The sequence below is a fragment of the Carassius carassius genome, chromosome 20 (assembly GCF_963082965.1).
Source record: "Carassius carassius chromosome 20, fCarCar2.1, whole genome shotgun sequence".
NCBI classification, from domain to species: domain Eukaryota; kingdom Metazoa; phylum Chordata; class Actinopteri; order Cypriniformes; family Cyprinidae; genus Carassius; species Carassius carassius.
Genome location: NC_081774.1, coordinates 5,692,847 through 5,719,458, shown reverse-complemented (window position 1 = coordinate 5,719,458; position 26,612 = coordinate 5,692,847). Strand labels below are relative to the sequence as shown.

The 26,612-nt window shown below is 37.5% G+C and overlaps 2 protein-coding genes across 8 annotated transcripts; one reads left to right on the top strand and one right to left on the bottom strand.

Annotated features, from left to right (window-relative positions):
- The first annotated feature begins 2,933 nt into the window (after positions 1-2,933).
- nlrp1 (NLR family pyrin domain containing 1) lies at positions 2,934-11,617 on the top strand. The gene is made up of 9 exons (XM_059502645.1): positions 2,934-3,108; positions 4,510-6,265; positions 7,587-7,664; positions 7,869-7,943; positions 8,043-8,186; positions 8,281-8,436; positions 9,442-9,531; positions 9,824-9,934; positions 10,011-11,617. Exons 1-9 carry the CDS (start codon positions 2,934-2,936, stop codon positions 11,194-11,196), a joined length of 3,771 nt encoding a protein of 1,256 aa, XP_059358628.1. The 3' UTR covers positions 11,197-11,617.
- A 45-nt stretch (positions 11,618-11,662) lies between these two features.
- On the bottom strand, positions 11,663-26,602 carry gpsm2 (G protein signaling modulator 2). 7 transcript variants are annotated; one of them, XM_059501312.1, is made up of 15 exons: positions 26,440-26,602; positions 21,634-21,944; positions 19,666-19,887; positions 19,116-19,251; positions 17,157-17,296; positions 16,934-17,057; positions 16,719-16,834; positions 14,286-14,441; positions 13,996-14,104; positions 13,695-13,824; positions 13,475-13,563; positions 13,180-13,353; positions 12,577-12,748; positions 12,227-12,465; positions 11,663-12,129 (listed from the first exon to the last, which is right to left on the bottom strand). In XM_059501312.1, exons 2-15 carry the CDS (start codon positions 21,666-21,668, stop codon positions 11,980-11,982), a joined length of 1,992 nt encoding a protein of 663 aa, XP_059357295.1. In that variant the 5' UTR covers positions 21,669-21,944; positions 26,440-26,602; the 3' UTR covers positions 11,663-11,979. The 7 variants fall into 7 exon arrangements, with proteins under 7 accessions (XP_059357295.1, XP_059357297.1, XP_059357298.1 ...); XM_059501314.1 differs by having other exon boundaries at positions 21,634-21,763; positions 26,440-26,594; XM_059501315.1 differs by lacking the exon at positions 21,634-21,944 and having other exon boundaries at positions 26,440-26,582.
- Positions 26,603-26,612: the final 10 nt, after the last annotated feature.

Here is a 26,612-nt window from a genome sequence, read left to right as displayed (position 1 = left end):
ATATATTTCTGGAGATGAGAAGGAAAAACCCGCCTGGAAAAAGTAGCGCACCACGTTGCTTCCATTATGAGCGTGCTCACCGCGGCCGCGCACCTACGGTTGAAATAACGACCTTGAGCGCGAACAAGATGCGATATGTGAACGGCCCCTAGAAGCAGACGTCTGAAATGAAAGGCAAGAACAGCTATTTATTTAGCTTTAGACTGTTACATGAAAATTTAAAAATGAAATGTCATAATTATAATGTTTTGAGAGTTACTTATGTAATTGTTGCATTAGGCTATGAATTAATAAATGTTTATTGATAAGATCTACCTATTTCATATCTCTTCATTTACAGTAGCTAACAAATTAGGGTCTAACCTCCTGAGGAGATGCCTTAAGGAATTGAATTTGTCAAATAAATGAATTACATTTTTCTTTGCGTTTGTGTATGTGATATTATATATGGCGACACATCGTTTGTGTATGTGATATATATGACGACACACATCCAGAGGTTGGCAAGTATGCCTCTCGTGCTGGCTGCATTCACTGCAGTCGGGCATTAAATTTTCAAATTGGCCATAACTTTTAATTTGTTGCTGCCAACTGGGGTGGCAGCAGGGGTGGCAAGTGGCAAGGCTTTCTTTAAGGGTGGCATTTGCGTGACATATCCTGAGAAGAACTCCGCATATGCCATTGCAACTTACCTATGATGAATTACGGCTGAGAATGGACATTTCACTCATGTTGGTTGCGTCAGCGTCATAATTTCCAGTATATAGGCCCTTTTATTTGAATTTGTGACTGGTAGATGGACTGCTAAAATAACGTTATTAACTGGTTAATGGCCATTAAAAAATATTTCATTCAGAACTATCTGTTCAGACCTGTTGATTTCTGTTTATGGTTATGTCCCTGTCAAAATTTCTATTGTTTCTGTTTTCAGTTTTCGTTCCTTCAACTGGTTCAGACCCCTGATGCAGACAGACAATATGAAGAACAGAGGGAAAACTAAACTAAAGCTAAAGTGACCTGGTCCCATCTTGGTGCCCCCAGAATGTGATTTCTACAAATGGTGGACACCAATGCATAAAGCCATGTAAAATATATGGGTAGAGATTAATCAAAGTTTTTTTTTTTTTTTTCAATTATTTTTATTTTCCCAAAAGTCAGCTGTCAAAGAGAAATAAGAAAACTTGTCATTGTCAACTTTTCAAACCTGTGTGAGCTTCTTTCTTCTGGTTTAAATTGTTACGTGTTTGGAACAGCTTGAGGGTGAGTTAGCAATGACAAAATGTTCATTTTTGGGTGAACTATCCCTTTAACATTCAGTTGTGTTCTCAGTGTACTTCCTTTTTTCTCTTCTGTATTTTGTCATATTTCAATGCTCTGTACTCTCTCATGAAGGCAGACGTTTCTCTACGTGTAAAATAAATATTTTATAATGCAATATTTTTATTCTTTTTGATTTTGAGGCTGGATGATCATAAGAAGAATTATGTCAGATAATGGTAAGTTTATATTTCAGAGTTGCACTGCTGCTAAATACATACTTGAAATGGTCGAATTCTTAATATTTGTTTAATATAAATTCAAAATTATCAACTCACACATGCCAAAAAAAAGGGGACATAAAGTGTTTTCCCTGTGTGTATGATTTAGACAACGTGTCCCTTCTTCTTTGGATTCTTTGTGCATTTTAGGGGAAGTCGTGGCCTAGTGGTTAGAGAGTTTCACTCCTAACCCTGAGGTTGTGGGTTTGAATCTTGGGCAGGCAATACCATGACTTAGATGCCCTTGAGCAAGGCACCAAACCCCCAACTGCTCTCTGGACCCCACAGCATAAATGGCTGCCTACTGCTCCGGGTGTGTGTTCACTGCTGTGTGTGCACTTTGGATGGATTAAATGCAGAGCTTGATTTCTGAGTATGGGTCACCATACTTGGCTGTATGTCATGTCACTTTCATTTATTGAGGTTGCTTTTTTGACCATAGCTTTTGATTATACATTGGATACTATAAACTTAGTAGATTTTATTTCAGTATGATTTGGTACAAGAACTTGGTTTGAATGGAAAATTCACACACAGACCTGGCACCAGCATAGAGTACCTACTTCCTTTTTAAAAAGGCAACCAGTTGAAACTAAAATCAGTATAACGACCATCTCCGTATTAAAACTCCACAGCTTTTTTTCTATTAATATCAATAATTAATATAATATTGTTTTAGTGATTGCTGTGTTGCTAGGCCTTTTTCTACAGCTGTGGCCAAAATTTTTGAGAATGACACAAATAGGCCTATTAATTTTCACAAAGTCTGCTGCTACAGTGTTTTTAGATCTTTTTGTCAGTTAATATGTTATTCTGAAGTATAATTACATGAATTTCATAAATGTCAAAGGTTTTATTGACTATTATAATAAATTTATGCAAAGACTCAAATCACCCTGGCATGCTGTCAATCAACTTCTGGGCTACATCCTGACTGATGGCAGCCCATTCTTGCATAATAAATGCTTGGAGCCATGGACCCAAAATTCTTATGTTTTGTTCCTTGAGCCACTAGGTTATCACTTTTGCCTTATGGCAAGTTTCTCCATCATGCTAGAAAAGGCATAGTTCATTTCCATACTGTTGGATGGTTGGGAGAAGTCGCTCTCTGGAATGTTTTTGAACCATTCTTTATTCATGGCTTTGTTCTTACGCAAAATTATGAGTAAGCCCACTCCCTTGGCTGAGAAGCAACCCCACACATGAATAGTCTCAGGATACTTTCCTGTTGGCATGACACAGGACTGATGGAAGTGCTCACCTTTTCTTCTCCAGACAAGCTTTATTGTGGATGCCCCAAACAATCAAAAAGGGGATGCATCAGAGAAAAAGTCTTTACCCCAGTCCTCAACAGTCCAATGACTGTACCTTCTGGAGAATTATAGTCTGCCCATGATGTTTTTCTGGGGTTCTGTGGGTTCTTTGCTGCCCTTCTTAAAACTAGGCCATCCTCCAAAAGTCTTGGCATCACTGTGCGTGCATTTGCACTCACACCTGGCTGCTGCCATTCCTGAGCAAGCTCTGCACTGGTGGTGCACCAATCCCGCAGCTGAATATACCTTAGGAGACAGTCCTGGCACTTGATAGATTTTATTGGGTGCCCTGAAGCAGTCTTCACAGCAATTGAACCTCTCCCTTTGAAGTTCTAGATGATCCGATAAATGATTGATTTAGTTGTAATCTTACTAGCAGCATTATCCTTGCCTGTAAATCCCTTTTTGTGCAAAGCAATGATAACTGGACGTTTCCTTGCAGGTAACTACAGTTAACAGAGGAAGAACAATGATTTCAAGCACCACCTGCCTTTTAAAGCTTCCAGTCTGTTATTCTATCCCAATCAGCGTGACAGAGTGATCTTTAGCCTTGTCCTCATCAACACTCTCACCTGAATCACTGACCTGATGTTCCTTTTGTGGCAAGGCTGAAGTGGAAATTTTTTTGGGATTAAGTTAATTTTCATGGAAAAGAGGGCCTTTGCAATTAATTTCAATTCATCTAAACACTGTTCTTAACATTCTGGTGTCTATGCAAATTGCCATCACAAAAACAGAGGGAGCAGACATTGTGAAAATTAATATTTGTGTCATTCTCAAACCTTTTGGCCATGGCTGTACATCTTAGCAGAGGCTTTAGGATAATATTTACATCTCCTAGTTAGTTTCCATGTTTACTATGTTATTCACCTGTGTCATGGTTTGTTGTTAGTTTTCCCATATTGCTCTGTGTTTGTATCTTGAGTTGGTTGGTTATTGTCACTGTTTGAGGAACCAACCACAGGAAGACTAACTCCTGTCTCTATGTCAAGGGGACACAGAGGACATTAATTTTTCAGAGGACTATTTAGAAATGGTTCCCTGGATTGAGGGCACATTAAAGATTTGCTTCTTGAGCAGGCTAGACAATTGCCTCCTCCAATCAATGCCTACAGAATATTCCAGTTGTACAATACCCCAATACATGTACAATACAGTATGTGTTATGGCTGAGCAGTTTCTCTCTAACAGAGGAGGAGGTTCAGGAGGATGCCTTCTTCACCACTTCTGTGCTCATTCCTGCCCTAGTCAATGTCATTTGCCATGCATGAGCCCCAAGCTGGAACTGGCATTGGAGGAATTACTGATTGACCTGTTTGCAGAGATTCAGTCCCCACCCTCCAATTTAATGGAGCCTCTAGTCCAAACAGTTCCCTGATCTTTCCTCCTCTGCTGGTTCTGCCCAGTCTGCTAGCTCTGGTTTCTCTACTGTCTCCGTAAAGTTTCCTGTCTTCACCTTGACACCCCTAGTCATCCCTCTGGCTTCACCTGCCATCTCTTCCGGTTTTTAGTGTTCTTTGTAAACCTATGATGTTTAGTTCTCCATTTTTGTAAATACAATTCTACTACTGAAAAACCTACTCTCTCCATGTGAGCTTCACTGTTACTCTATTTAATTAAGGATCTTGTTATTTAATGACTGTTTTATGTCTCTGTAGGTCAGAGCCCTGAGATTCTTCAGTACAAGACTTCCATTATTGAAAGCTGTAAGTTTGTGACAGAGTATAATCGTCTATCTAATGAATGTGTGGACCTGGCTGGTTATTACACTGAACCATTGATCATTCAGAAGAGCAAAGAGCAAACTGAGAAAATCTGTCGTCAACATGTGAGGTCTGTGCACACTTCTGGATCAAAACCACCATCTCAGCTGTTATCAAATCACAAGAATCAAAGCATCAGAATAGACCAGCTGTTCAGTCCTGACAGTGATGGAAACACACAGAAAACTGTCATTCTCAGTGGAGATTCTGGGAGAGGGAAATCCTTCATGTTACAGAAGATCATGTTGGACTGGGCATCTGGAGTACTTTACTCTGAAAAATTTGATGTAGTTTTTCTTTTGAAGAGTGAAGAGCTGAAGTGTATTTCTGAGGAGATGAGCTTGTTTCAGCTTTTGAGCCGGAGTTGCAGTTTAGCAATGGAACAGATCTCACAGATACTAGATTTAACACCAGAGAAAGTCCTCTTCCTCATTGATGGAACTGATGAGTATGTATCTCATCCACCCCTTCATTTAATGTTACTACACACTAATCCATTCAAAAGAGCGCCACCTATGGTCATTCTTAGGAACTTGTTGAGGGGAATCTTGCTGCCTGAGTCTTTCCTGCTGGTTACCACCAGATCACATGCTGATGCAGTGATGAACCTCCTCAAGGGTCCTCAGCGTTTCACTGAGATTATGGGCTTCTCTGAGAGAGGGGTGCAGGAGTACTTCCAGAAGTTCTTTCAGGATGAACAGCTCTTCAGGAAAATGTATGAGAGAGTGAAGATAAATGAAAGCCTCCTGACTGCCTGCTCTGTGCCTTTGCAGTGTTGGATGATCTGTTTTTGTCTGAAGAAACACTTAACAGGTGATGATTGTGTGATGAGAGAACTAAAGACAAACACCTCCATATATGTGCACTTTGTGTCCACTCTACTGGAGCAGCATGACCAGAGTCAGTCTGTCCTCACCATGCTGAGGAGTCTGGGTCAGCTGGCAGAGAGAGGAATACAAAATCAACAAGTCTTTTTTGATGAAAAGCCTGTTGCTGAGACTGGCTTAGATGCCTCCATTTGTCTGTTTTTGTATAAAGGAAGTTTGAAAAGAAAAGAAAAACAAGTTTCAGTGTTCAAGTTTATCCATTTCAGCTTTCAGGAGATCTTCGCTGCTCTTTATTATGTCTTACTGGATGAAAAAGAGCACAGCTTAAAAGTTAGTGAGCTGTTTAACTTGATGGAATGGGAGGCTATAATTGACAAGCCATCTCCAGATTTGAGAGAAAGAAGATCAATTCCCATACCTCCGGTTATACTGTTCCTCTATGGTCTTTTAAATGAAGAGGTGAGCAGCTCATTCCTTGAAAATATTGAGTGGACTGTTCCTCACACCATTAAACTAAAGAAAAAAGAAATGAGGAAAACCCTCAAGAGAGCTGTTGCTTTGATGATACAGCGGTATGGAATTGAGTTGTTTGCTCTCCACTGTCTGCATGAGCTTCAGGATAAGAGGTTTGTGAGGAAAATATTTAAAGTTTACAAGTCCATGGATCTCTGTAACGTTTCCCTGAAGAGCACAGACTGTTGGGTGCTGCTGTACTGTCTTCAGTGCTGTCCAAACATCAGAGACCTGTACCTCATGTACTGTGATTTAACAGCTGAGAAACTCAAGATTCTTCAGCCAGCGTTCTGTATGTGTGAGAATCTGAGGTTAGTGTGTTCGCATGGAGAAAGGAAGAGCATGAAATTTAACTCTTCTCAAAATACAATTATTCTGTCTCATTCATGAAACATTAGTAAATATAGGCTACTAGTAAATATGTGAGTGATTTGCGCGTATAGAGACCTTCCCACTTGGAAAACTCTTCTCCTGATTCACAAATACTTTGTAAACGTAAGATGTGATAGTGAAATGTGTGTGTGTGTGTGTGTGTTAAAGACCTGCCACGAGAGGGCGCACTACCAAAACAATAACAAACGAGTGGTTTGATGACGCTAAGAAGAAGCATGGAATGATCGGAATTTGTTTGTTTGGTTTTTGGATATTTTACTGCAAATATCTTACAAATTGTACGTTTAATGAATTCCAATCATTCCTAAATGGGACACGCATGCACGCTCATTCTCAATTACCATAAATCCCCCCCCCCCATTAAATTCGACTGACAACTATATATGGGTATCATATTATGACACCAAACGAAGGATTTTTTTTATACAGTTATCTTCTCAAAAGCGAATGAAAAATAAAAAAAAATATCATAAGTTTTATTATCAGAAGTTCATTCAAAAGGCCACATTTTATTTTCAAGCGAACATAGCGTATCAGGTCCTAAAAAAAAGGCAGCATTACAGATGCTGTTAATGGAGTTTTATCTGTTAATCGAACAGTCCCAGAAGTGAAAAGAAAGTGGTACGACATGAAGCTTGAGTGCAAAAAACGAATTTCCGTAACAATTAAGTGGCCATTATTTTGCCCAGCCCTGAAAGCAATTAATTATTTGATTAAAGTGTTCCGTTTGCAGATGCTATTACTGGCTCTCATATTAAAAGTAAAAAGAAAAACCGTAGGCTATGTAATAATATTTTTTTCAAAATGCTGTGTACTACCCGATTAAGGTGAATTAAAATGCAGCCTTATTAATGAGAAAAACGTTCGGATGTTAAACGCACTATTTACGCGTGGCTGGGAGCAGGTGATTTATTTCGTACCTACCAAATAATATTTGGAAAATACGAACATTTTAATGAATCCGAGAATTTACGCCAGAAACTTTACACACGATTTACACAAAAATTCGTTCTGATCGTGTTTCATGAATGAGACCCATTGTGTATTTCTGCCTAAGTTATTTTGTCATGTATGTCAGTAACATTACATTCTTTATTTTTGGATATTAAAATGTTTTTTAAAATGTTTTTTTTAAATAAAAAATAACTATTTATGTGTACATTTTGCAATTTTTTTTTCTTTTCTGTATGAACACATTTTGATTTGTCATTGAACTATATTTCATGTTCATGACCTCAGGTTGACAGTGGACTACCTCTACGATGTTGGGGAGTTGATCCAGATTCTTGGTGAATCAAAAATCTTGAGAAAACTGAAGTAATTTTAATATAAAATTTCTTACTTCCGATAGGGTCAAAGGAAATGACAATAATATTCACTCTGAATGTAACATTAGTTTTTCTATTTTAACATAAATGTCACAATCCAATGATTTATTAGTTGTTTAATAAGTTATCTTTTTATTTTAAAGTTTCAAAATAAGCCATGTGTGTTATTTTGTGTCTTTGTTCCGACTGATAGAGTTCAAGAGGATGAATACAGTGCTGAGAGTCTCATATGGTCACTTGACCTGTCAGTCACACATGAAGATGTCTTGTAAGAAACTACTAGACCTACAATATAATCTGTCTTACCAAGATGGTATAATTTATTTTTCAGAACACAAGAAAAAGTGTCTTTGTGTCTCTGTTTCAGGTTGTCTTTGAGCTCCTCTGAGAAGAATCCGTCATTTCCAGGAGTCTTAAACATCACACTTACATGTCCACAATCAGAGATATCCAGCACTGACTGGTCACTCTTCTTACAGAGACTCAGCAAGACAGAAAAAGTAGCAGAAGAGTAAGAAAAATAATGATTTTGTCATTAACTGTTTATCTCATCAGTAGATTAACTGTTTTTTCAAATGTATTGTGGTCAAATATTTTTTTTGCAGTTCTTCAGCTCTTGATGAGCATGTCAGTTTGCTGCTGTCTTCATTTCACTCTGTGGGTTTGAAGACGTTGGAGCTGAAGCTGGTCGTTCTGAATGAGAGCTGGCTTTCTGGGATAATTTCTCTCGTCCAAACCTGCACCAGTCTACAGCAGCTCAGGTTAAAGGATTAGCATAATAAATTCAGAATTCGTAATTTTACAGTGGCCCCATATACATTTTGGACACTTAAGCCAACATTTAATTTCATTGGGTTATATATAGAATATTACTGCAAGTGGCATCTGGAAACAAATACAAATAAAAAAATAATTATCCAAGATCTTTTACTTACTTCACTTGTCGTCTTATTTAATTTTTTTGCAAGTGTTGAGGAAGAAATTTACAATGATGAGAGTCTCTTCTCATCTCTCAGTGTTTTGCTTTGTGATAAGGACATCAGGTACATTGCACACACATTTCAATCTTTACATGTCAGTTTTTAGACTACAGTACACAAAAAAAATTGTATTAATATAATTAATTGGCTGAATTAATGAAGTCTGGCTGGATGTTTTTATAGGCTGGATGTGAGGCACAGACAGATGTTTGAGTCTCTCTCACATATCACTCTCACTTGTCCTCGCTCAGCGATAAGCAACTCTGACTGGAAAATCTTCTTCCAGAGATTCCACAAACAGAGTACACACAAACCTGAGTAAATATAACCTCTAACATCAAACTAGCATTTACAGTTTGTTCTGATGGTATTCTGTCCTTACTTTTGTACCATTGTGCTGCTTGCAGTTCTCCAGAGTGTAATGAACAAGCGGATGCTCTGTTTTCTTTCCTGCACTCTGTGCGTGATCTGAAGAGTGTGGAGCTGATCGTCTTCAGTCTGAATCAGAGCTGGGCTCTCAGGATTCTCGCTCTCGTTCAGGCCTGTAGCAGTCTGCAAGAAATATGGTACGACTTATTCTTTATTTTAATGTGAATAAAAGAATAGAATACTCGGTTTTGACACTTCACTTTGACACTTCACAATGTTATTCTTACTGCTAACTACATTGTTGTGTTTTTTTTATTATAAGCAAAAGTTAATAGAGATAATTAACAGAAAAATAAAAAAATATTTGGTGCTGTTTTGTCATTATAACAGTTGAATGTTATAAATGTTATTTTGTAGTGTCAGTGTCACTGGATTGCTTTTGGAGGAGGGGCTCATGTTACTGAAGAAATCACTGACAGAGCCACACTGCACTGTGCTCATTGAAGGGTTTGTGTGCTTAATGTGCTTTTGACTTTTTTTAATCTAATGACAAATAATAGTTGTATTTAACAACTTAACTACAAAACTTCAAACACTGGGTCTATTTACATTGTGGAATTAAATTAATGTGTTGTGCATATCTACAAAATGGTGTTTACATTATAGCTAATTGTGACTTTTTTTATTTTGTGTGTGCACTTGGATGGGTTAAATGCAGAGCACAAATTCCAAGTATGGGATACCATACTTGGCCACACGTCACATCCTTTCCTTTTCTCCTTTCCTTTCTTTTTTAAAGGAGGAAATGCAGTAAACTCACAGACCAGTGCAAAGAACAGGACTGGAGTCACAGCTGTAATGAGAAAGTAGAGATTCACTTCAAACCAAATATATTGAAAGAGCTGGAAGAGTGAGATAATTTTATAGTATTAAGTTTATCTTTTATACATTAGTAATTTAATTCATCATTACTATCTCTGTTCTAGGCTGAACAACTCAGAACCGTCTGGACTGAATCTTCAGCCGCTCCCAGTGTGTCAGTCTTGTGTTCACATTGTTGACTCTGATCAGTGGGTTCAGGTGGAGCCGTCAGTCTGTACAGATGAAGGAGGGTCAGAGTTCAGGATCAGCACTCCGGCGGGTCGATTCGAGTGCAGCAGGACCAGAATGCGATGGGTCTGTGCTGGTGACATCACTCTCCAGTATCGTGCAGTGGATGGAGGTTTCCTCAGTGAAGAGCTGGAGAGGCTTCAGTGTGAGAGAATTGGTCCTGTGATTGATGTGACAGTGATCTCAGGGAAACTGGAGGAGGCCCATCTACCTCATTACACCTGTTTAGCAGAGTCAGACCCCTCTCTCACACAAAGTGTAAAGGTCCTCAATATTGAAGATGAAGGAATATCCTTGGAATCAGTGGAGCTGACTCGTTTTCATGCTAAAGTACTCCAACCATCTTTTTCTCCTAAAACGGTGCTTATGAAACTAGGCATAGCAGTGAAAGTGCACTGTGATCTATTTATCTTCATGACACACAAAGATCCCATCATTCTCCATGTGTATTTTTTACCAGTAGATTCACTTTTTGAAGAAAAAATTAAAATAGTGGAAAAGTCGAGTCATCAAATCAGTCTTTCAAGACCTGAAACCCCATTACAGATGAATAAACAACACAGTCTTGATGTCCCTGGTGCTTCTGTCCAACCCAAAGCAATCAAACTAAGAGGAGACATCAAGCCAAACTTCTTTGAGGTCATAAATCCTGTCGATGACATTGATATGACTCTTAGCCGAGTGGATGATCAGAAATCAGTATGGACCTCAAAAATTTACAAAGCTTTGTTTGGATCCATGCTGCTTAATTCGGAATTTAATTTGTTTCCAAAAGTGGCTGTCAACTTTGATAAAGTTAATTTTTTTGATAGAAACTGGCATACTTTTATTAAAAGTGTTAAAAATGTGAATAACATTGCAGACAACCTGCTTCAGAAGCAAATCATTCATGAAGAATTATATTCTGAAATCACACATCCAACTTCAACCAGTGAAGCCAGCATGAGGAAGATCTGCAGCATAGTGCGTAAAGGTAGTGACACTGTGAAAGAAATGTTCATCTGCATTCTTCTGGAGGAAGATCCCAACCTTTTAAATCATCTACCTTTACCCGACTCTTAAACTTTTGTGCTCGATGATTATACATTGTATTTTGCATGATTTGGGTAATAATGTTAACTACAAGTGACCAATGCACTGGAGAGCTCACCCTACTGTACTTTTGAAGAACAGTATTTAAGTTACTTCTGGAATTAAAGAACATTTAAATGCTCTGCTTGCCTGTAAAAATTAGATTTAAACAACAGACTGTTGCAAAACATTTTCTTGTCTTATAAAGACACTGAACAAGGTTAAGTTTTTCTGTACAGGTTTTATTTCTACACAGCTGTGTTGTAAATGTTACTGTATCAACCACTTTGACATAGTTTAACTTTTATCATCTAAATGTGACATTACAAAAAAAGATATTTTTGTCACAGATACATATACTAACTAGAAGGTAACTAGTAGTGTTAGTAACAATGTTATTTAAATAAATACAAATAAACCTGGAGTTTTGAATCAAATGATACATTTGTGTGAGTCACTGACGATCATAATCAAAACAATACATCCTAAACTAAAACAACCTTTGACATCCTTACAAATGCAAATGTACAAGAGCTTAAATCCAGTAAAAAATTTAAATGTGTTATTTACAAAGACATTTTCCCCAGAGTCGCTAAGAACAGCTGTACACAAAAAGCCATTCATAATCATGTAGTAGACAGGACACCGTTCATACTGTTACTCGATTCTTATTGTGTAGATCATGTGTGTATTGCCAGCGTGAAGTTTGTAACACTCATGTGCATAAAAATTTGCTCAATTCTGATTATGGAGTTCAGAAGACTTATGGTTTGTTCAGCGGCAGGAGGGCAGTGTGACTCTCTGCTCGTCCATCCTCTTGGCCTGTGAGCGCATGATGAGGCTGAAGAAGTCTTCATCCGGGACGGTGGGGCCACGGGAGGAGGGTGGAGGAGGGGCGCACCTCTGATCATCCAGACGGGACCCCTGAGAGAGATAGTAAAATGAAATGAATGCAATTCCTTTCCTACAGCTGCTATTTTGCACTCATTTTCTACTCCGGTTAATTCAAGCATGTACTCACCTGACACTTGACGAGCATGTCAAAGAACTGGTCATCAGGTTCAGTGGCATCTGTGCTGGCCATGACCTGGCTGAGGATCATCTGTCTGCTGCTAGTGCTGCTGTGTTCAGACAGGGTGCGCAGGCCGGGTAGACTGTTCCCTGTTCCTGCCCTCTGCTCATCCAGCCTCCTGCCCTGAGCGCTGACCAGCAGTCTGAGGAACGGCTCCTGACCTGGAGATGCAGCCGACTCTGAGAATGCTGGATATACAGAAACATGTTCAGCTACATTTATGATATTCACGTCATTTTAATGCTATTTGTTTGAATATTCAAAGACAAATTCAATAAATAACATGAAAGAAGACTAACATTTCCTGATGGTTCTGGGCGGGGTGGTGGGTGGGGAGGCAGAGCTAGAATTGACACTCAGGTGGCTCCTCCCATCCTGTATGGCACAGCGCTGGTCATCCATCCTGTTGCTCTGGAAACGACTCAGCAAGTCAAAGAAGCCCTCGTCTCCTAACACATCAGTACTCCCATGCTGGGAGCAAAGAGGTCAAAGGTTAAAACTAATTCCCTCTGAAGAACTGAGAACACATACACAATTTGGCAACCAGTATTTTCCATTTATGAATTGTTCAGACATTTCAGATGTGAAGCAAGTTTTGATGAAAATGTTACAAAAACTTTTTTTCTTTAAAATAATATGGACTCATGAATCTTTCTCAGATCAGAAATCTCAACTAATAAATATAATCTTTTTTTACTTGGATTTCTATAGGTTTTATTAAGTATTAGGGATGTATTATAAATATATATATATATATATTTTTTTTTTAACAAGAACCCTTTTTTTCATAATTTTTCATATCGGGTCGATATTTACATTTAAAGCTATTATCGGCCAATTCCGATATTGGTCCGATAAAATCGTGCATCCCTAATAAACATGTTTGCATGTGGTTTTAGTACTTTGTTCTGAGGAGCTTCCCGTGTGTTGCTGGTATCCTGCAGGATTTTACTGGAGCTGCTCTGCAGTTTGTGCTTCTTTCCTCGGAAACGATTGACAAAGGATAGCTTTGAGGATGACTTGGCCAGTGAAGATCTGGACTGCTTGAAGAGGATTTCACTGGTCCACTTCTGACCCTGCAGGACAGATATTAAATTGCTCTATGAATCCCTGATGCTGAGATTTAAAAACATACATTTCTGCTTCATTGTCTTATGAACTGATGACTATTAAAAGAGTTATGAATCAGATAAATACATTTACATTCGCGTTGATCTTGTCAGGTGTGAGTTTCATCAGCTCTAGGTTCTCCATACTGTGCCGTCGGCTCATCCTAGGTCTGGCTCCTGGAAAAACAACCAGCCAAGTCAATCAGTTTAAAACCTGCAGCGCTCCCTCACTTTATTCAAGTGATTAATCATACAGAGGAACTTGGGATACTATGGCTGAAGGGAGACCTAGTGCTGTTTTTGTGTACCATGCAGGTTGTAGTCGATCTCTTTGTTCTCAGAAAGTACTGAATTGTCTGTGCTGTAACTGAGGCCGAGGACCATCTGGAGATCTGAGACATTCATGCGAGCAGTCAGTTCCCCGCTACGATCACCAGTCTGTAAACAAGACAATTCGGCCATTTATTTCAAATACATCCTAAGCGATAATTATTTATTTATTCAATATGCATATAACCCTGATGCAGTTTATAGCAAGAAATCAATCAGAACAAACATCAATGGTACTTCCAAATATGCACCTACTGATGGGTCTATAACTGCACGCACCTCTTTTGAGATTTCTAAGTGCTTTTCTGCAAAGTGCATGGCCTGGTCATGATTCCCTAGTGCTGTATGTGCGTTTCCCAAACTCCAGCAGGCCCTGCCTTCACCGATCCTGCAGAAAACATACCTTCCATAATGAGTATGTAAATTATTACTATGCTTTATAATTGTTTTTGTTTTATCAGGGAACATTGGGGTATTTATATATATGCATTTATTTGACTGTTTGCCACCCTGTTCTTTAGATATCAGTTGGCCACAACAAAAACATGATTCCTAGTGTGTGAGAGCACCTATCATTGAGGTCCTGAGCGATTATGAGATGTTTGAGATGGTAGTCGATAGCTCTTTCATAGTCCTGCAGCAGTGTGTATGTGTTGCCCAGACTGTAGCAGGCCTGAGCCTCCACTGCCAGATCCTTTAGCTGCCGTGCCAACTGTAAAGCTTTCCTGCACCCAGAACACAATCACTGTCAGAGCTCAGATAGAACCACAACAGAGGTTTTTTTTTTTTTTTTTACTGTTGTTTACTAGGTCAGTCACTCAACTTTATGGAAACACGCCTAATTCAGTTAACATTTAGATGAAAATCCAGCTATTGACTTAAATGTCAGATAATAATATATATAGAGTATAATAATATATAAAGATTTTATGCATAATCTGGGACTTTTAATAATAAATAAGACCAAAACACAAAGGGAATCTTATTTGGAAATCTGTGTGCTTTATTACTTACAGCTGCTAATTCAAAAAGATGGGGGAGATAAAATATGCACATTTACAACAATCTACAAAATATTACAAAATAAAAACTAGTGGTTGACCGATGAATCGACATGACCGATATATCGGCCGATATTTGGCATTTTTCAAATATCGGCATCGGCCGATAAGTTTTCTGCTTGGCCATGAGTTTGAGGCGGGACTTTTGTTTTGATGGCGTGCCAGACTGAGGCAAGTATTAACATATTCATGGAGTATTGGACGTAAAACAGCACTGTATTGTGTAAAAATAAAAAATAAAAAAATCCATCAAAAAACATTTGTGTTTTGCAGACAAATCTTGAAAAGATGTGCCGTACACAGGAAGATCATTTGAGCGAGTTTAAGACAAAGCATGACGAACATGTACGCCAAATCAGTGATCTAGGAGCTCAAAAGGCAAGACTTCAGACTGAAAATGGTAAGTAGTATTTTTACAGAAGGGATAATAAAATGACATTCTCAATGCACACACCTATACAACACTACAGTTATTAACCATCATTAAATCTATGCAAGGTGAAATGGGCCTTGAGCGCACACAGTGCTCACATTCTCCCTCTTGTTTACTGTCGTCGTTAACAGTTCTGTCTAATACGGATAGAAGTCTGTCTAATAATCGGAAAGAACGGTTAAACAAAGGAATTAATGTATACAAAAAAGACTCATAACTTTTATATTATTAGTAATAAGGTAAACATTATAATACTTTCTCCGTTTGGAATCAGCATTAAGCAAATATGGATTTAAATCATTTAAACAAATCTTTGAATGGCTAATGAACATTTAATTTCACAAACGTTGCAAACTTAGTCCAATCCAACTGTGAGATCCTGTGAAGTGTGCATTTTTATCCTGCATGATCGTGTGTTCTCTGTGTGACTGTCGGTCTGTGTGAATTGAATGCTTTAAACTTTAAACTCGTGATTTCAAATTTTGCTGCGCTTTATGCATTTGCCCATTATCATATTCATGTAATTTTCATTGTGTGCTGTATGTTAAATGAGTGTTACCATGGCTTTATTTGAAAATTATTATTGCCAATGCACACAAACTTCCCAGAATACTGAGTGCCCTGTTTTTTGGTTACAGTGTTTACTTCCTTTTTAAATATATTTTTATTAAATATTTATTTGTGTCATCTAAAGTATGTTTATTTTACACAATAATTTTTTAATCCATTGTTAAATGATTTAAATTGTGTAAATATTAATTTAAATATTAATACAATTTTAATAAATAATAATAATATTATATATATATCTATCTCTCTCTCTCTCACTCTCTCTCATATATATATATATATATATATATATATATATATATATATATATATAGTTTTATATCAGCTATCGGCCCCCTTGCTTTCCAAGATATCGGCAGTCAAAAAAAAAAAATTTCCAAAAAAACAAACAAAAAAAAAAAAAAAATTTCCAATATCGGTTGACCACCGATAAAAACCATAAAGTAGTAATTCATCAACAGTAGATCATAAGCAATTAACTGTCATAAAAGTGTAGTATACACCTATTGCGTGAGACTGTGGAATGTGTAACACCATTTTTGTCTTTGAATTTGGCATCATGCACTAATTTACTAATTATAATAATTATATAATATATAATTATATTAACTTTTTAAGTTTAATTATCTCGTTAGCATGTACCACAATTCCCTTTTCCATCCTCAAAAAAAACAAAAAAACAAAACAAACCTATAACAGAAAACTTTTTTCCATTCTCAAAGACCTAATAAAATGATAATTATGACTTCAAATGACCTTTAATTTAATTAACTGAAAAAGAGGACTTAAAGACCCCTGGAAACCCTGGAACAATATTTATATCAAACCCCACATTAACAGGGCTATAATGTGTAATGCTCTCTCTCTCTCGCTCAGAAAATAAATAAGTAAATAAATAATAAAAAAAAAAAAAAAAAAGATATTTATATTACACTCACCTGTAATGTTCTGCAGCCCTCTCAAACTCCCCAAGGAGTATACAAGCGTTTCCCAGGTTGCAGTAGGCTCTCCTTTCTGCAGAGCGGTCACCAAACTCTTTAGCTATAAGCAAACGCTGGAAGACAAATAGTTCACGTACAGTGCAGTGAGTGCTTTTGCACAGCCTTACAGTTATTAGAATTTTCATAATCAAATGATGAAACCAAACACTCACCTGTTCATGAGAGGCCACTGCATCCCTGAAGTTTCCTAGCAGGTAGTATGTGTTTCCCAGGTTTCCATACGTTCTGCCCTGTGCTGCTCTGTCTCCGAGCTCCTTCACGATACACAGGTTCGCCCTAAGCAATCGGAGAAAAGGAGGAGGATGTAAAAAAACTGTAACATACACACAAATGTATGTTGAAATGTTCATTCACGTGGGTGTTGGTGGTACTCACTCGTAGTACTCTGCGGCTTTTCTAAGTGCTGTAATGACCTCCTCAGGAAAGTCTCCAGGTTCTGCTCCGCTCCAGCAGATGCTCTTCCCTTTGGCATGGTACACATTTCCAAAATTATAAAGTGCTCTGGCCTGCCCCACCTTTAGGTAAAAAACAAATTAAATAAATTGAAAGAAAAAAAACCCTCAGATGTTAATTATATACCTGGGTGCATCTTATGGAACCTTCCAGCATAAAATAAAAAACAAAGAAGGAAGTTGCATTTGTTTTTTGTTTTTATCTTAGTTTCGCTAACTTTTTTTTTTGTGTGTGTGTCTGTGTTTTTTAAAACAAGCTCTCAAGATCTTTTTCACTTTGACAATTCACAACTTTGATTTTTGGGTAAATAAAGACCTGTTGATTTATTCATCAGATTCACACAAATGTATGATTGAAATAGTCAGCAATGATGAAATCACATTTACAAATAGTTTTTTACAATTACAGCATTAATTTATAATCTATAAATTTGATTTGTTTGTCAGTTTGCAAGCTCATTTTTCATCAGTTTACAAATGGTGAATTTATAAAGATAAACTAAGAGCCACAGGCCTGTATTTTAAACCCTTTTTGTTTTGTATAGGGTCCTTTTTTAAACAATTAAGGGACATATAAAATGTTCTTCTTACTTTTTCCTGGTAATCAAATAAAGGAATAAAACAATTTAATTTATCCTAATCAAGTGAAAAAAAAAACAAAGTGCTGCACAACAGAGGTTTACAGTTAAAATGAAAAAGAAAACAAATGTGATTATTTCTTTAAAAATACATATTTTTTTTGAATTTATTAGTAGTAGTAGTATTGTTGCCACATTGAGTCTTAAGACTGCTAAATAGTAATATATTTTTGACAGTTTCTTCATGTTTAAATAAACTTATTTTGACATGAGGAACTTGCAGCCGCTGTGTATGTGATATGATGGTAGTTTTGTCAAATTTAACAATAAAATGCTAATGAAGTGACTCTCAGAGCAGCTGGGGATGAAATTTGTGTATTCCTATCATCATAGTGAGACGACAGAGGCCTAGAACACCGTGAGCATCGTCTGCGCTTGTGTAAACAAAACACAGCGTTGCACCATCTTCCGTTCATTCATTGTGGAAATTATGGCACCTTTACGCATGATATCAAATGCTTCCACAGATTTGTAGTATTACTATAGAATAATACCTGAGCATTGCAAATCACACTTTGTTCTTGTCAACAGTATATCCGCCATGATAAGCACTGAATGAGTGACAGGCTTTCTGTTGTGACATTGCACGAGGTAAATAAGAGGGTGACATCTAGTGAAGAAGACTAAAGATTCACATTAATCAAGTCTTCTTTTAAATGTTTGCTGAAATAAATATCGGAGAAGATCGATTCACGCCTTTTGAGAATCGATATCGAAATGACGTGATTTAATGAAAGGACTAATCGAAAAATCTATTTTTTTGCTAAGCCCTAATCGCAAATGCTATAGAATTTTTCATTTGCAAGTGGCTCTGAATAAAAGTGTCAATGAATAATAATAATAAAATAAAATAAATTTAAACATAATATGTTACACTATTTATTCATTCATTTTAACACCATGCCAGCATCAAGGCTATTTTCATGGTGATCTCAGAATAAATTACACAAGGTATACAATTAACAAAAAGACATAAAAGATGTTTCAAATCTTCACTTGAAAAAAATTATAAAATACATTCAGGTAATACATTTTTAAATAAATCAGTAAAAAAAAAAAAAAAAAAAAAAAAAACTGAATAAAAATAATACAATATAATAAAATATGCTTCACTGTCATTTTCATGGGGCAAATAATGTACGATGGTGGTTCTTCACCTTTTAATAAATATCCATGTGTATGTCTTGTATGAAATATGTTCCATTATGGTAATGTTTATTGTGTACCTTAAACAAATCCCTCACCTTGTCGCCCTGTTCCCTGGCAATATCTAAATGTCTCTGGCAGCAGACCAGTGCTTCATCAAAGCGTCCCAAAACCTTTAATGTGTTCCCCAGGTTACCGCTGGCTTTGGCTTGACCGAGCCGATCCCCGGTGGTCCTGAGAGAACAAATCAGTGCTGTCATTAACATTAAATACAAATATTATACAATCCTAAAGAACATTAATTATAGGTAATACAACTGAAACACCGAGAATTTGCACTACCATTACACATTTTTGTTGTTGTTGTTGCTTTCTTATGCTCACACAAGGCTGCATATTTATGATAAAAAAAAAATAAAGTAAAAACATTGAGAAACATTACTTTCAGTATTTTCTATTGTAATTTTCTATTATTTTTCTATTATTATATTACAGTATTTTCTACGGTAATATATTCATAAATGTTTTTTATTCCTGGATTTATTAAACCCAGGATTATTTGATGACAGCATTTATTGGAACCTTACTGAGCCCTAACTGTTGAGCAGTTGGGAAAGCTACATCTCCTGTAAAGTTGTGTAAGTATACCTAGTTAGTGTAAGATCATGGTGGTGGAACTCCAGAGCTTTGCTGTAGTCATGCAAGTGGAAGTATGCATTGCCCAACTGACTGTAGATGGCACTCAGAACCTGTAGGTCTTCTGTGCCAACCTGTATGGCGGCCTCGAAGAAAGAAACGCCGGCGCTGTAATCCCCCACCTTACAGAGACGCTCCCCCTCCAGAGCCAGGTCCAAACAGGATGCCTCCATCCTGCAGGGGGCAGCAAAGATATTTTATGAATGGTTGAGCTGTTATCTCTGTATTAACATTAGTAGAAATAAATTGAGAAGGCAGCATGTCTTCATTACAAAAACATACAAATATTATCTTTAATGTTTAAAATTTTAAGGATCTAACTCAAACACTGGGACAATTCTATGAGAATAAGGTGCTGCCATAACAGACCACTGATTTGTTTGTGCAGGGAAAGTTAAAAAAGTGGCAGTTTGACTTGTGAAACTAAAAAAATAAAATAAAAAATAAAAATTGGTTACAAGTCCTAGTTTTGGGGGGCTTATATGGCATAATTTCTATCCAAGGAATACACAATATCCGGGAAATAATTTTATATATATATTTTTTTTTTTTTTTATTTAATTGTATGTTAGGGTATATACAACAATGTGTCACACATTAGCTGTGTGGATTATTATCATGTTAGTAAATGAATACTACCCAATGTAAAGCCCTTAAAACTCCTTACAAATTAATTAAACAATACTGGACCCAACACAAAAATTCATTACCAATCAATCTGACACTGCATAATATGTGGCAAATCAATCAGGCCTTGGAAATATTTTTACTAGTTTTCCATAATAGATGAACCTCTAAACATAAAAACCAGTCCGTCAGAGTTTGTAGAGCCCTACCTGGTGCCTTCACGCCTCACACAATCAAAGAAAGCTGGACATGGAAAAGGCATCTAAAAGGCTTCGTTGGCTCCTTAAAAAGTCCTCCGACAGGGCTGTAATCTCTAAAACCAGCCGTCCCAAACGCACATACATCACGATGAGGCTGCCAATCAACCCAATTCTTCACCAGGAATTACACCACTACAATATCAAATGATTTTTAAAAGAATATTCTACACAGCAGTTGTCTATCATACAATGTCACATCGGACGTCTTTGAGGGCAGAGGTTGAAAATGGCTTAGGCAAAAACTGTCATGGTCAGCACATGAACAGCTAATCTGATTGTGTTTCTGCTTTCCACTGTCGTGTGTGATTAGTGCACACACAGAGAGGGACATTACAGAGATTAGACCCGCTGTGTTTGCTTCTGATGGGATGAAACTCATTTCCTCATACAACTGATCAACAGACAACACAATTCAGAGAGCTTACATCTAGAATATAAAAAATTGGAACAACTGACTAAAAGATAAAAACTAACCCAACTCATGGACTGCAGAACATAATATGGGCAATCGTCATAAATGATTCACAGTGATATTCAACATTGATTAAACTGGGGCACACCTGCTCTTTCTCTCTCTCCCGCACACACACACACACACACACACACACACACACACACTAAAGCTCTACAATATCACTGCCTTAAAAAATGTTTTTGCAAAATTGTTTGGATTCTAGATTTTTCTCAAAATTATGACTTTGAATTTCAGTCAAACACCTTCCCCCATAAAATGTATTTTTAAGACATAAAGGGAGATGCATAAGATGATGACAAGCAATTAGCAATTATTTATTTAATTATTGAAAAGTTTTGATTATAAGCCTACTTGTATCCTTAAAATAAATTATAGGTACTAGATCAGGAGACAAATGACACATTTATGGTACAATCTATGATAACATGGCATGTGAACAAAATTTAAGTTCTTTGAATTGAATTCCTTATGAATGAGTTAACACTGAACTAGCTCTAAATATCTTAAAGGATGCATTACAACTGAAAAGAAAACGTAATTCAAGTGTTGCATGCTTACCTGTAATGGACAACGGTCCGGTTCTCATTCTGCATGCTAACCACTGCACTGCTCGCAGCCACTGAAGAGCATTATGAAGTACTGATCCGAGTCAAGTCCAGAAAGTAATCCAACAGGGAAGACTAATGAACTGAATCCCAGAAAAAAAGTTTGAATAAATTGTAAACTCTTCCAAAGTCTCTCTGATGTTTAGCAGTGGTGGAGTCCAGTGCACTACAGATGAGCGTATCCAGACTAATATTCACCACATGGGTCTGGGAAGTGAGTGTTTGTGAGTGTGTTTTGTACAGGATGCTCTCTGCCAGAGCTCTCTGTGAAAAGAACACAAGATGTCGAGTGTGAAGCCTCATTCTGTGCGTATGCCATAGCAACACCCACTAAGCGGTGGACACATGCAGTGGAGGCAGATATTAAGAGTGTGTGTGTGTTTCAGCTTTGTGTATTTGAAAGCTAAATCAAGGGACCCAACAACAAGAGAGAAAGCAAGAGCGACTGGCCCATGAACACAGTTCATTATCTGCCATGCAAGCAGGCCGGTACCAAATCATGAAAGAAAACGCATTCAGGTTTGTGGCAAGAGAAGAGTTTTGTTCACCCTTCTCTTACAAAGCCCCACAGATGTAAAAAGAATCACAGCAGGAAAAAGAGGAGACTATTTTCAACTCTAATGGTAACTGTTGGTCACTTTTTAAACATATTACACCTCTGTGACATTTGGAAAGCTGATTTGTCATTGCCAAACTAATCCAGAAATAAGATAATCAGCTTGAGGAATAGGGATGGGCCTATAGACAATGCCATCGTCCATCGCCGATGACTGTCAATGTTAAGCTGACATCGTGATTCCACTACACTACAGTTCTTGTATAGTTCTTTCCTCATTAAAAGACATTAAAGGGTTAATTCACCCAGATAGCAAAATTATGTAATTAATAACTTACCCTCATGTTTTTTCAAACCCATAAGACCTCCGTTTATCTTTGGAACACAGTTTAAGATATTTTAGATTTAGTCAGAGAGCTCTCAGTCCCTCCATTGAAGCTGTGTGTACGGTATACTGTCCATGTCCAGAAAGATAAGAAAAACATTAGAGCTGAAACAACGAATCGATTTAATCGATAAAAATCGATTATTAAAATAGTTGTCAACTAATTTAGTCATCGATTCGTTGCTAAATAACTTTTATTTGCCGTAAGCGGCTCATTTCGTGCATATTTCAAATCTGCGGTGACCAAAGTGTGGCAGTAATGAGCCATCGGAGGTTTTACTCAGCCAGTACATACGGAGAAGTAGCGAATAGCCAATAGCTGGCCTCGTTTTATGTCACGTGCTTCCCGAACAGCGTCTCTGCAGCATTTAGCGGGATGTGGAAGACTGGGAGTACTTTACTTTGAGCCTTCAAAAAAGAAGAGTAACCTGTAAACTCTGCACTACTGAACTGTTTAAGGGGACGTTCACATATCGCGTCTTTTGCGCGCTCAAGTTCGTTATTTCCAACACCGCACCGCATCGAGTTAAAAACATCTCAACTTTTCAGAATGCTGCAAGCGCATCGCGGGTCATGTGACAAGAACTAACCAATCAGCTTCATCCTTTCCCGTAACAACGTTAAAAGCTCAGTCAAGATGAAAGGAACAGCTGATCATAGTTGTATATGGATTTCCATTTTGAAATAAATTTAGTAGCAGAGCTACTGCAAGTGATTTTTTGAGCTGCAAATCCATTTATCCTTTGCTGAAATTTCCGCGTCTTCAAGGAGAGAGCACGTCATGGTTGCTTATCAAAGGCAGACGCCTCAGGGGCGCTTCTGCCCGAGCGCTTTGGAAAAAAGGAGAAAGCGGCGCGCCTAGCGTTTTCCACGCGTTTTTAGGCACGATATGTGAACGGCCCCTAAGACTTTTATTTGTGCAGATTCTCCAGTACAATGTTGTTTGCAAATGTTTAGTCGTAAAAGCTGATAACATTACTTTTTAACAGTTAACATTTAAAGCTTTACAAACATGTTCTGTGGTCAGTTTGTCGTTTACCAGTTCAAAATTCAGTCGTGCAGCCTAATTATGACTGAATGAGAGAGGTAAATGTTTAAAGATATTTGAAATGCACTTTTTTTCTAAGTATTCACTGCTCTTTTTCACACAGCAGGTTTTTTGTGTGACTGTCCAATTTTTTTTTTTTTCTGGACAACCTTCTGATGGATTTTACTTTAAATTGTGAGTTCCATTCAGGTTTCATGTCACTGGCACTTTATTCGAAGGATTGTTTACAATTTCACAGCATAAGCTATAAAGCTGTTTCCCAGTAAATAATAAAATACAATGCACTGCAATTTTATTCTGTTTTATCCTTATTCTTCGTGAAAATATGTTCTGAAAGATTCCTTAATAAGCTTCGTTCGGGATGTTAAACTACTTTAGGAGCTCTAAGGACTGCCATGGTGAAAACATTATTTTAAATCTCCTTGTGAAATTTGCTAGAGTATGGGTCAGTGTTCTGATTGCAGAAGAGTTCGACAAAGGATTACTAACACAATAAAACAACTCCAGGTATATTTTTGATTAGGATATGACAGTGCAAAATGGTTAAAATCTCTTAAAAATCTATGCTGAAGGATAAAGACCATTTACTAATAATTTACTTGGGGAAAAAATGGGAAAAACTAAAATATAAGTACATAAACCGATTAATCGTAAAAATAATCGACAGATTAATCGATTATCAAAATAATCGTTAGTTGCAGCCCTAAAAAACATCATCAAAGTAGTCCATGTGATATCAGAGGGTCGAAAGTTGAAGCATCGAAAATACATTTTGGTCCAAAAATAGCAAAAACGACGACTTTATTCAGCATTGTCTTCTCTTCCGTGTCTGTTGTGTGAGAGAGTTCAAAACAAAGCAGTCTGGATATCCGGTTCCTGAACGAATCAGTCAGTTCACCAAATCGAACTGAATCGTTTTAAACAGTTCGCTTCTCTAATACGCATTAATCCACAAATGACTTAAGCTGTTAACTTTTGACTCTGAACTCTGAGTTCAAACAAACCAATATCCCGGAGTAATGCATGCATTCAAACAGTACACTGACTGAACTGCTGTGAAGAGAGGACTGAAGATGAACACCGAGCCGAGCCAGATAAGAAGATACGAGGAGCTGATGATACTGCGCATGTGTGATTCAGCGTGAAGCAGACTGACACACAGAGCGCCTGAACCGAACTGATTCTTTTGGTGATTGATTCTGAACTGATTCTGTGCTAGTGTTATTAGCGCAGGTAAACCGAAGGCTTGAATCAAGGGCAATCATCGCAAATGACGCCATTACGTCGAGCGCAAAAGAACCGGTGAACCGTTTTCTTCAACCGGTTTATTGAATCGAACTGTCCGAAAGAACTACTGGTGATCTGAAAACCGATGCATCCGGTTCTTGACTCGTGAACGAGTCAGTCTTTTGTTCGTTATCTGGCTCGGCTCGGTGTTCATCTTCAGTCCTCTCTTCACAGCAGTTCAGTCAGTGCACTGTTTGAGTGCATGATATTGATTTGTTTGAACTCAGAGGGAGTGTCAGCCACATTAAAAAAGTTAACAGCTTAAGTCATTTGTGGATTAATGCGTATTAGAGATGCGAACCATTTAAAATGATTCAGTTCAATTTGGTGAACTGAATGATTCGTTCGCGAACCGGATATCCAGACTGCTTTGTTTTGAACTAACTGACCCTCTGATGTCACATGGACTACTTTGATGATGTTTTTCTTACCTTTCTGGACATGGACAGTATACCGTACACACAGCTTCAATGGAGGGACTGAGAGCTCTCTGACTAAATCTAAAATATCTTAAACTGTGTTCCAAAGATAAACGGAAGTCTTACGGGTTTGAAACAACATGAGGGTAAGTTATTAATTACATAATTTTGCTATCTGGGTGAACTAACCCTTTAAACACACAGTCCTTTTTTTTCCTTGACACCAAAAAGTGAACCACACTCACTCTCAACCAAGAGTGGAGATACACTGCCTGCTAAAACATGTTATAACATTCATGCCAAAGACCTTCAAATTCATTGTACTTTTATTATTCATTCCAAAGAACAAAGAGAACTTCAAAACACAGAGACAGTTACAAAACTGGTTTGTGTGTCTAATTCTAACAGAAAAACAACAGTGTGGTTCTCAGAGTACCTCAGAGGCAGGTTAGCTTGACAAGATAAGACATGAAGAGAGGCTAGCAAGAAGACAAGCTGTTACTGAGGTGCTTTTGCACTCTTTTGCGTGTGCACACACACACACACACACACACACACACAGTGTGTAGCTACGAATAAACATTTGCCAAAATCACTTTTCCAGTATATTGTGCAAGGAGGATAGGTATGTTAGTCATATAGCATAGTGAATAAGAATATTGTCTGAATAAAGCAAAAAAATAAATAAAAACTACTGTATGCCAACGTAAAACCCATAATTCTGGAAAAGCAACAGCAAAAAAACACCAATGTCATCACAGTGTCAGTGCTTATTTATAAAGCTGTATACAGACTCACCCATGTCCCACTCCCAAAGCAAACAGTTAAAGAAAGACCAGGATGAAGCCAGAAAAAAATATTTATACAATCCATATTGAAGGTGAAAAAAAGCACATGAAACGCGGACCTTAAATATGCGTAACACTGACTTCTTTTAACGTAATCATTATATGGAACCCGCAGCTTAAACTTTGGCTTTTAAGTTGACGTTTTTTGTGTGTGTTAGCGCAAGCAGCTGTCTCAACAGCCGTTAACGTTACTGGCCAAACTTCAGTCATACTCACTCAACTCCTCCGGTTCGCCACCGATCCTTCTCTCGGTTCAGTCTCTTACAAGAGAATCGACAACAAAAATCAATTAAATCCAATCATATTGTTAAAAAAAAGGAATTCAAATAGTTTCCTTTAATTAATTCTCTTGGTCCCAGCGAAGCGGTGTAGAGAAAACTACACAAACA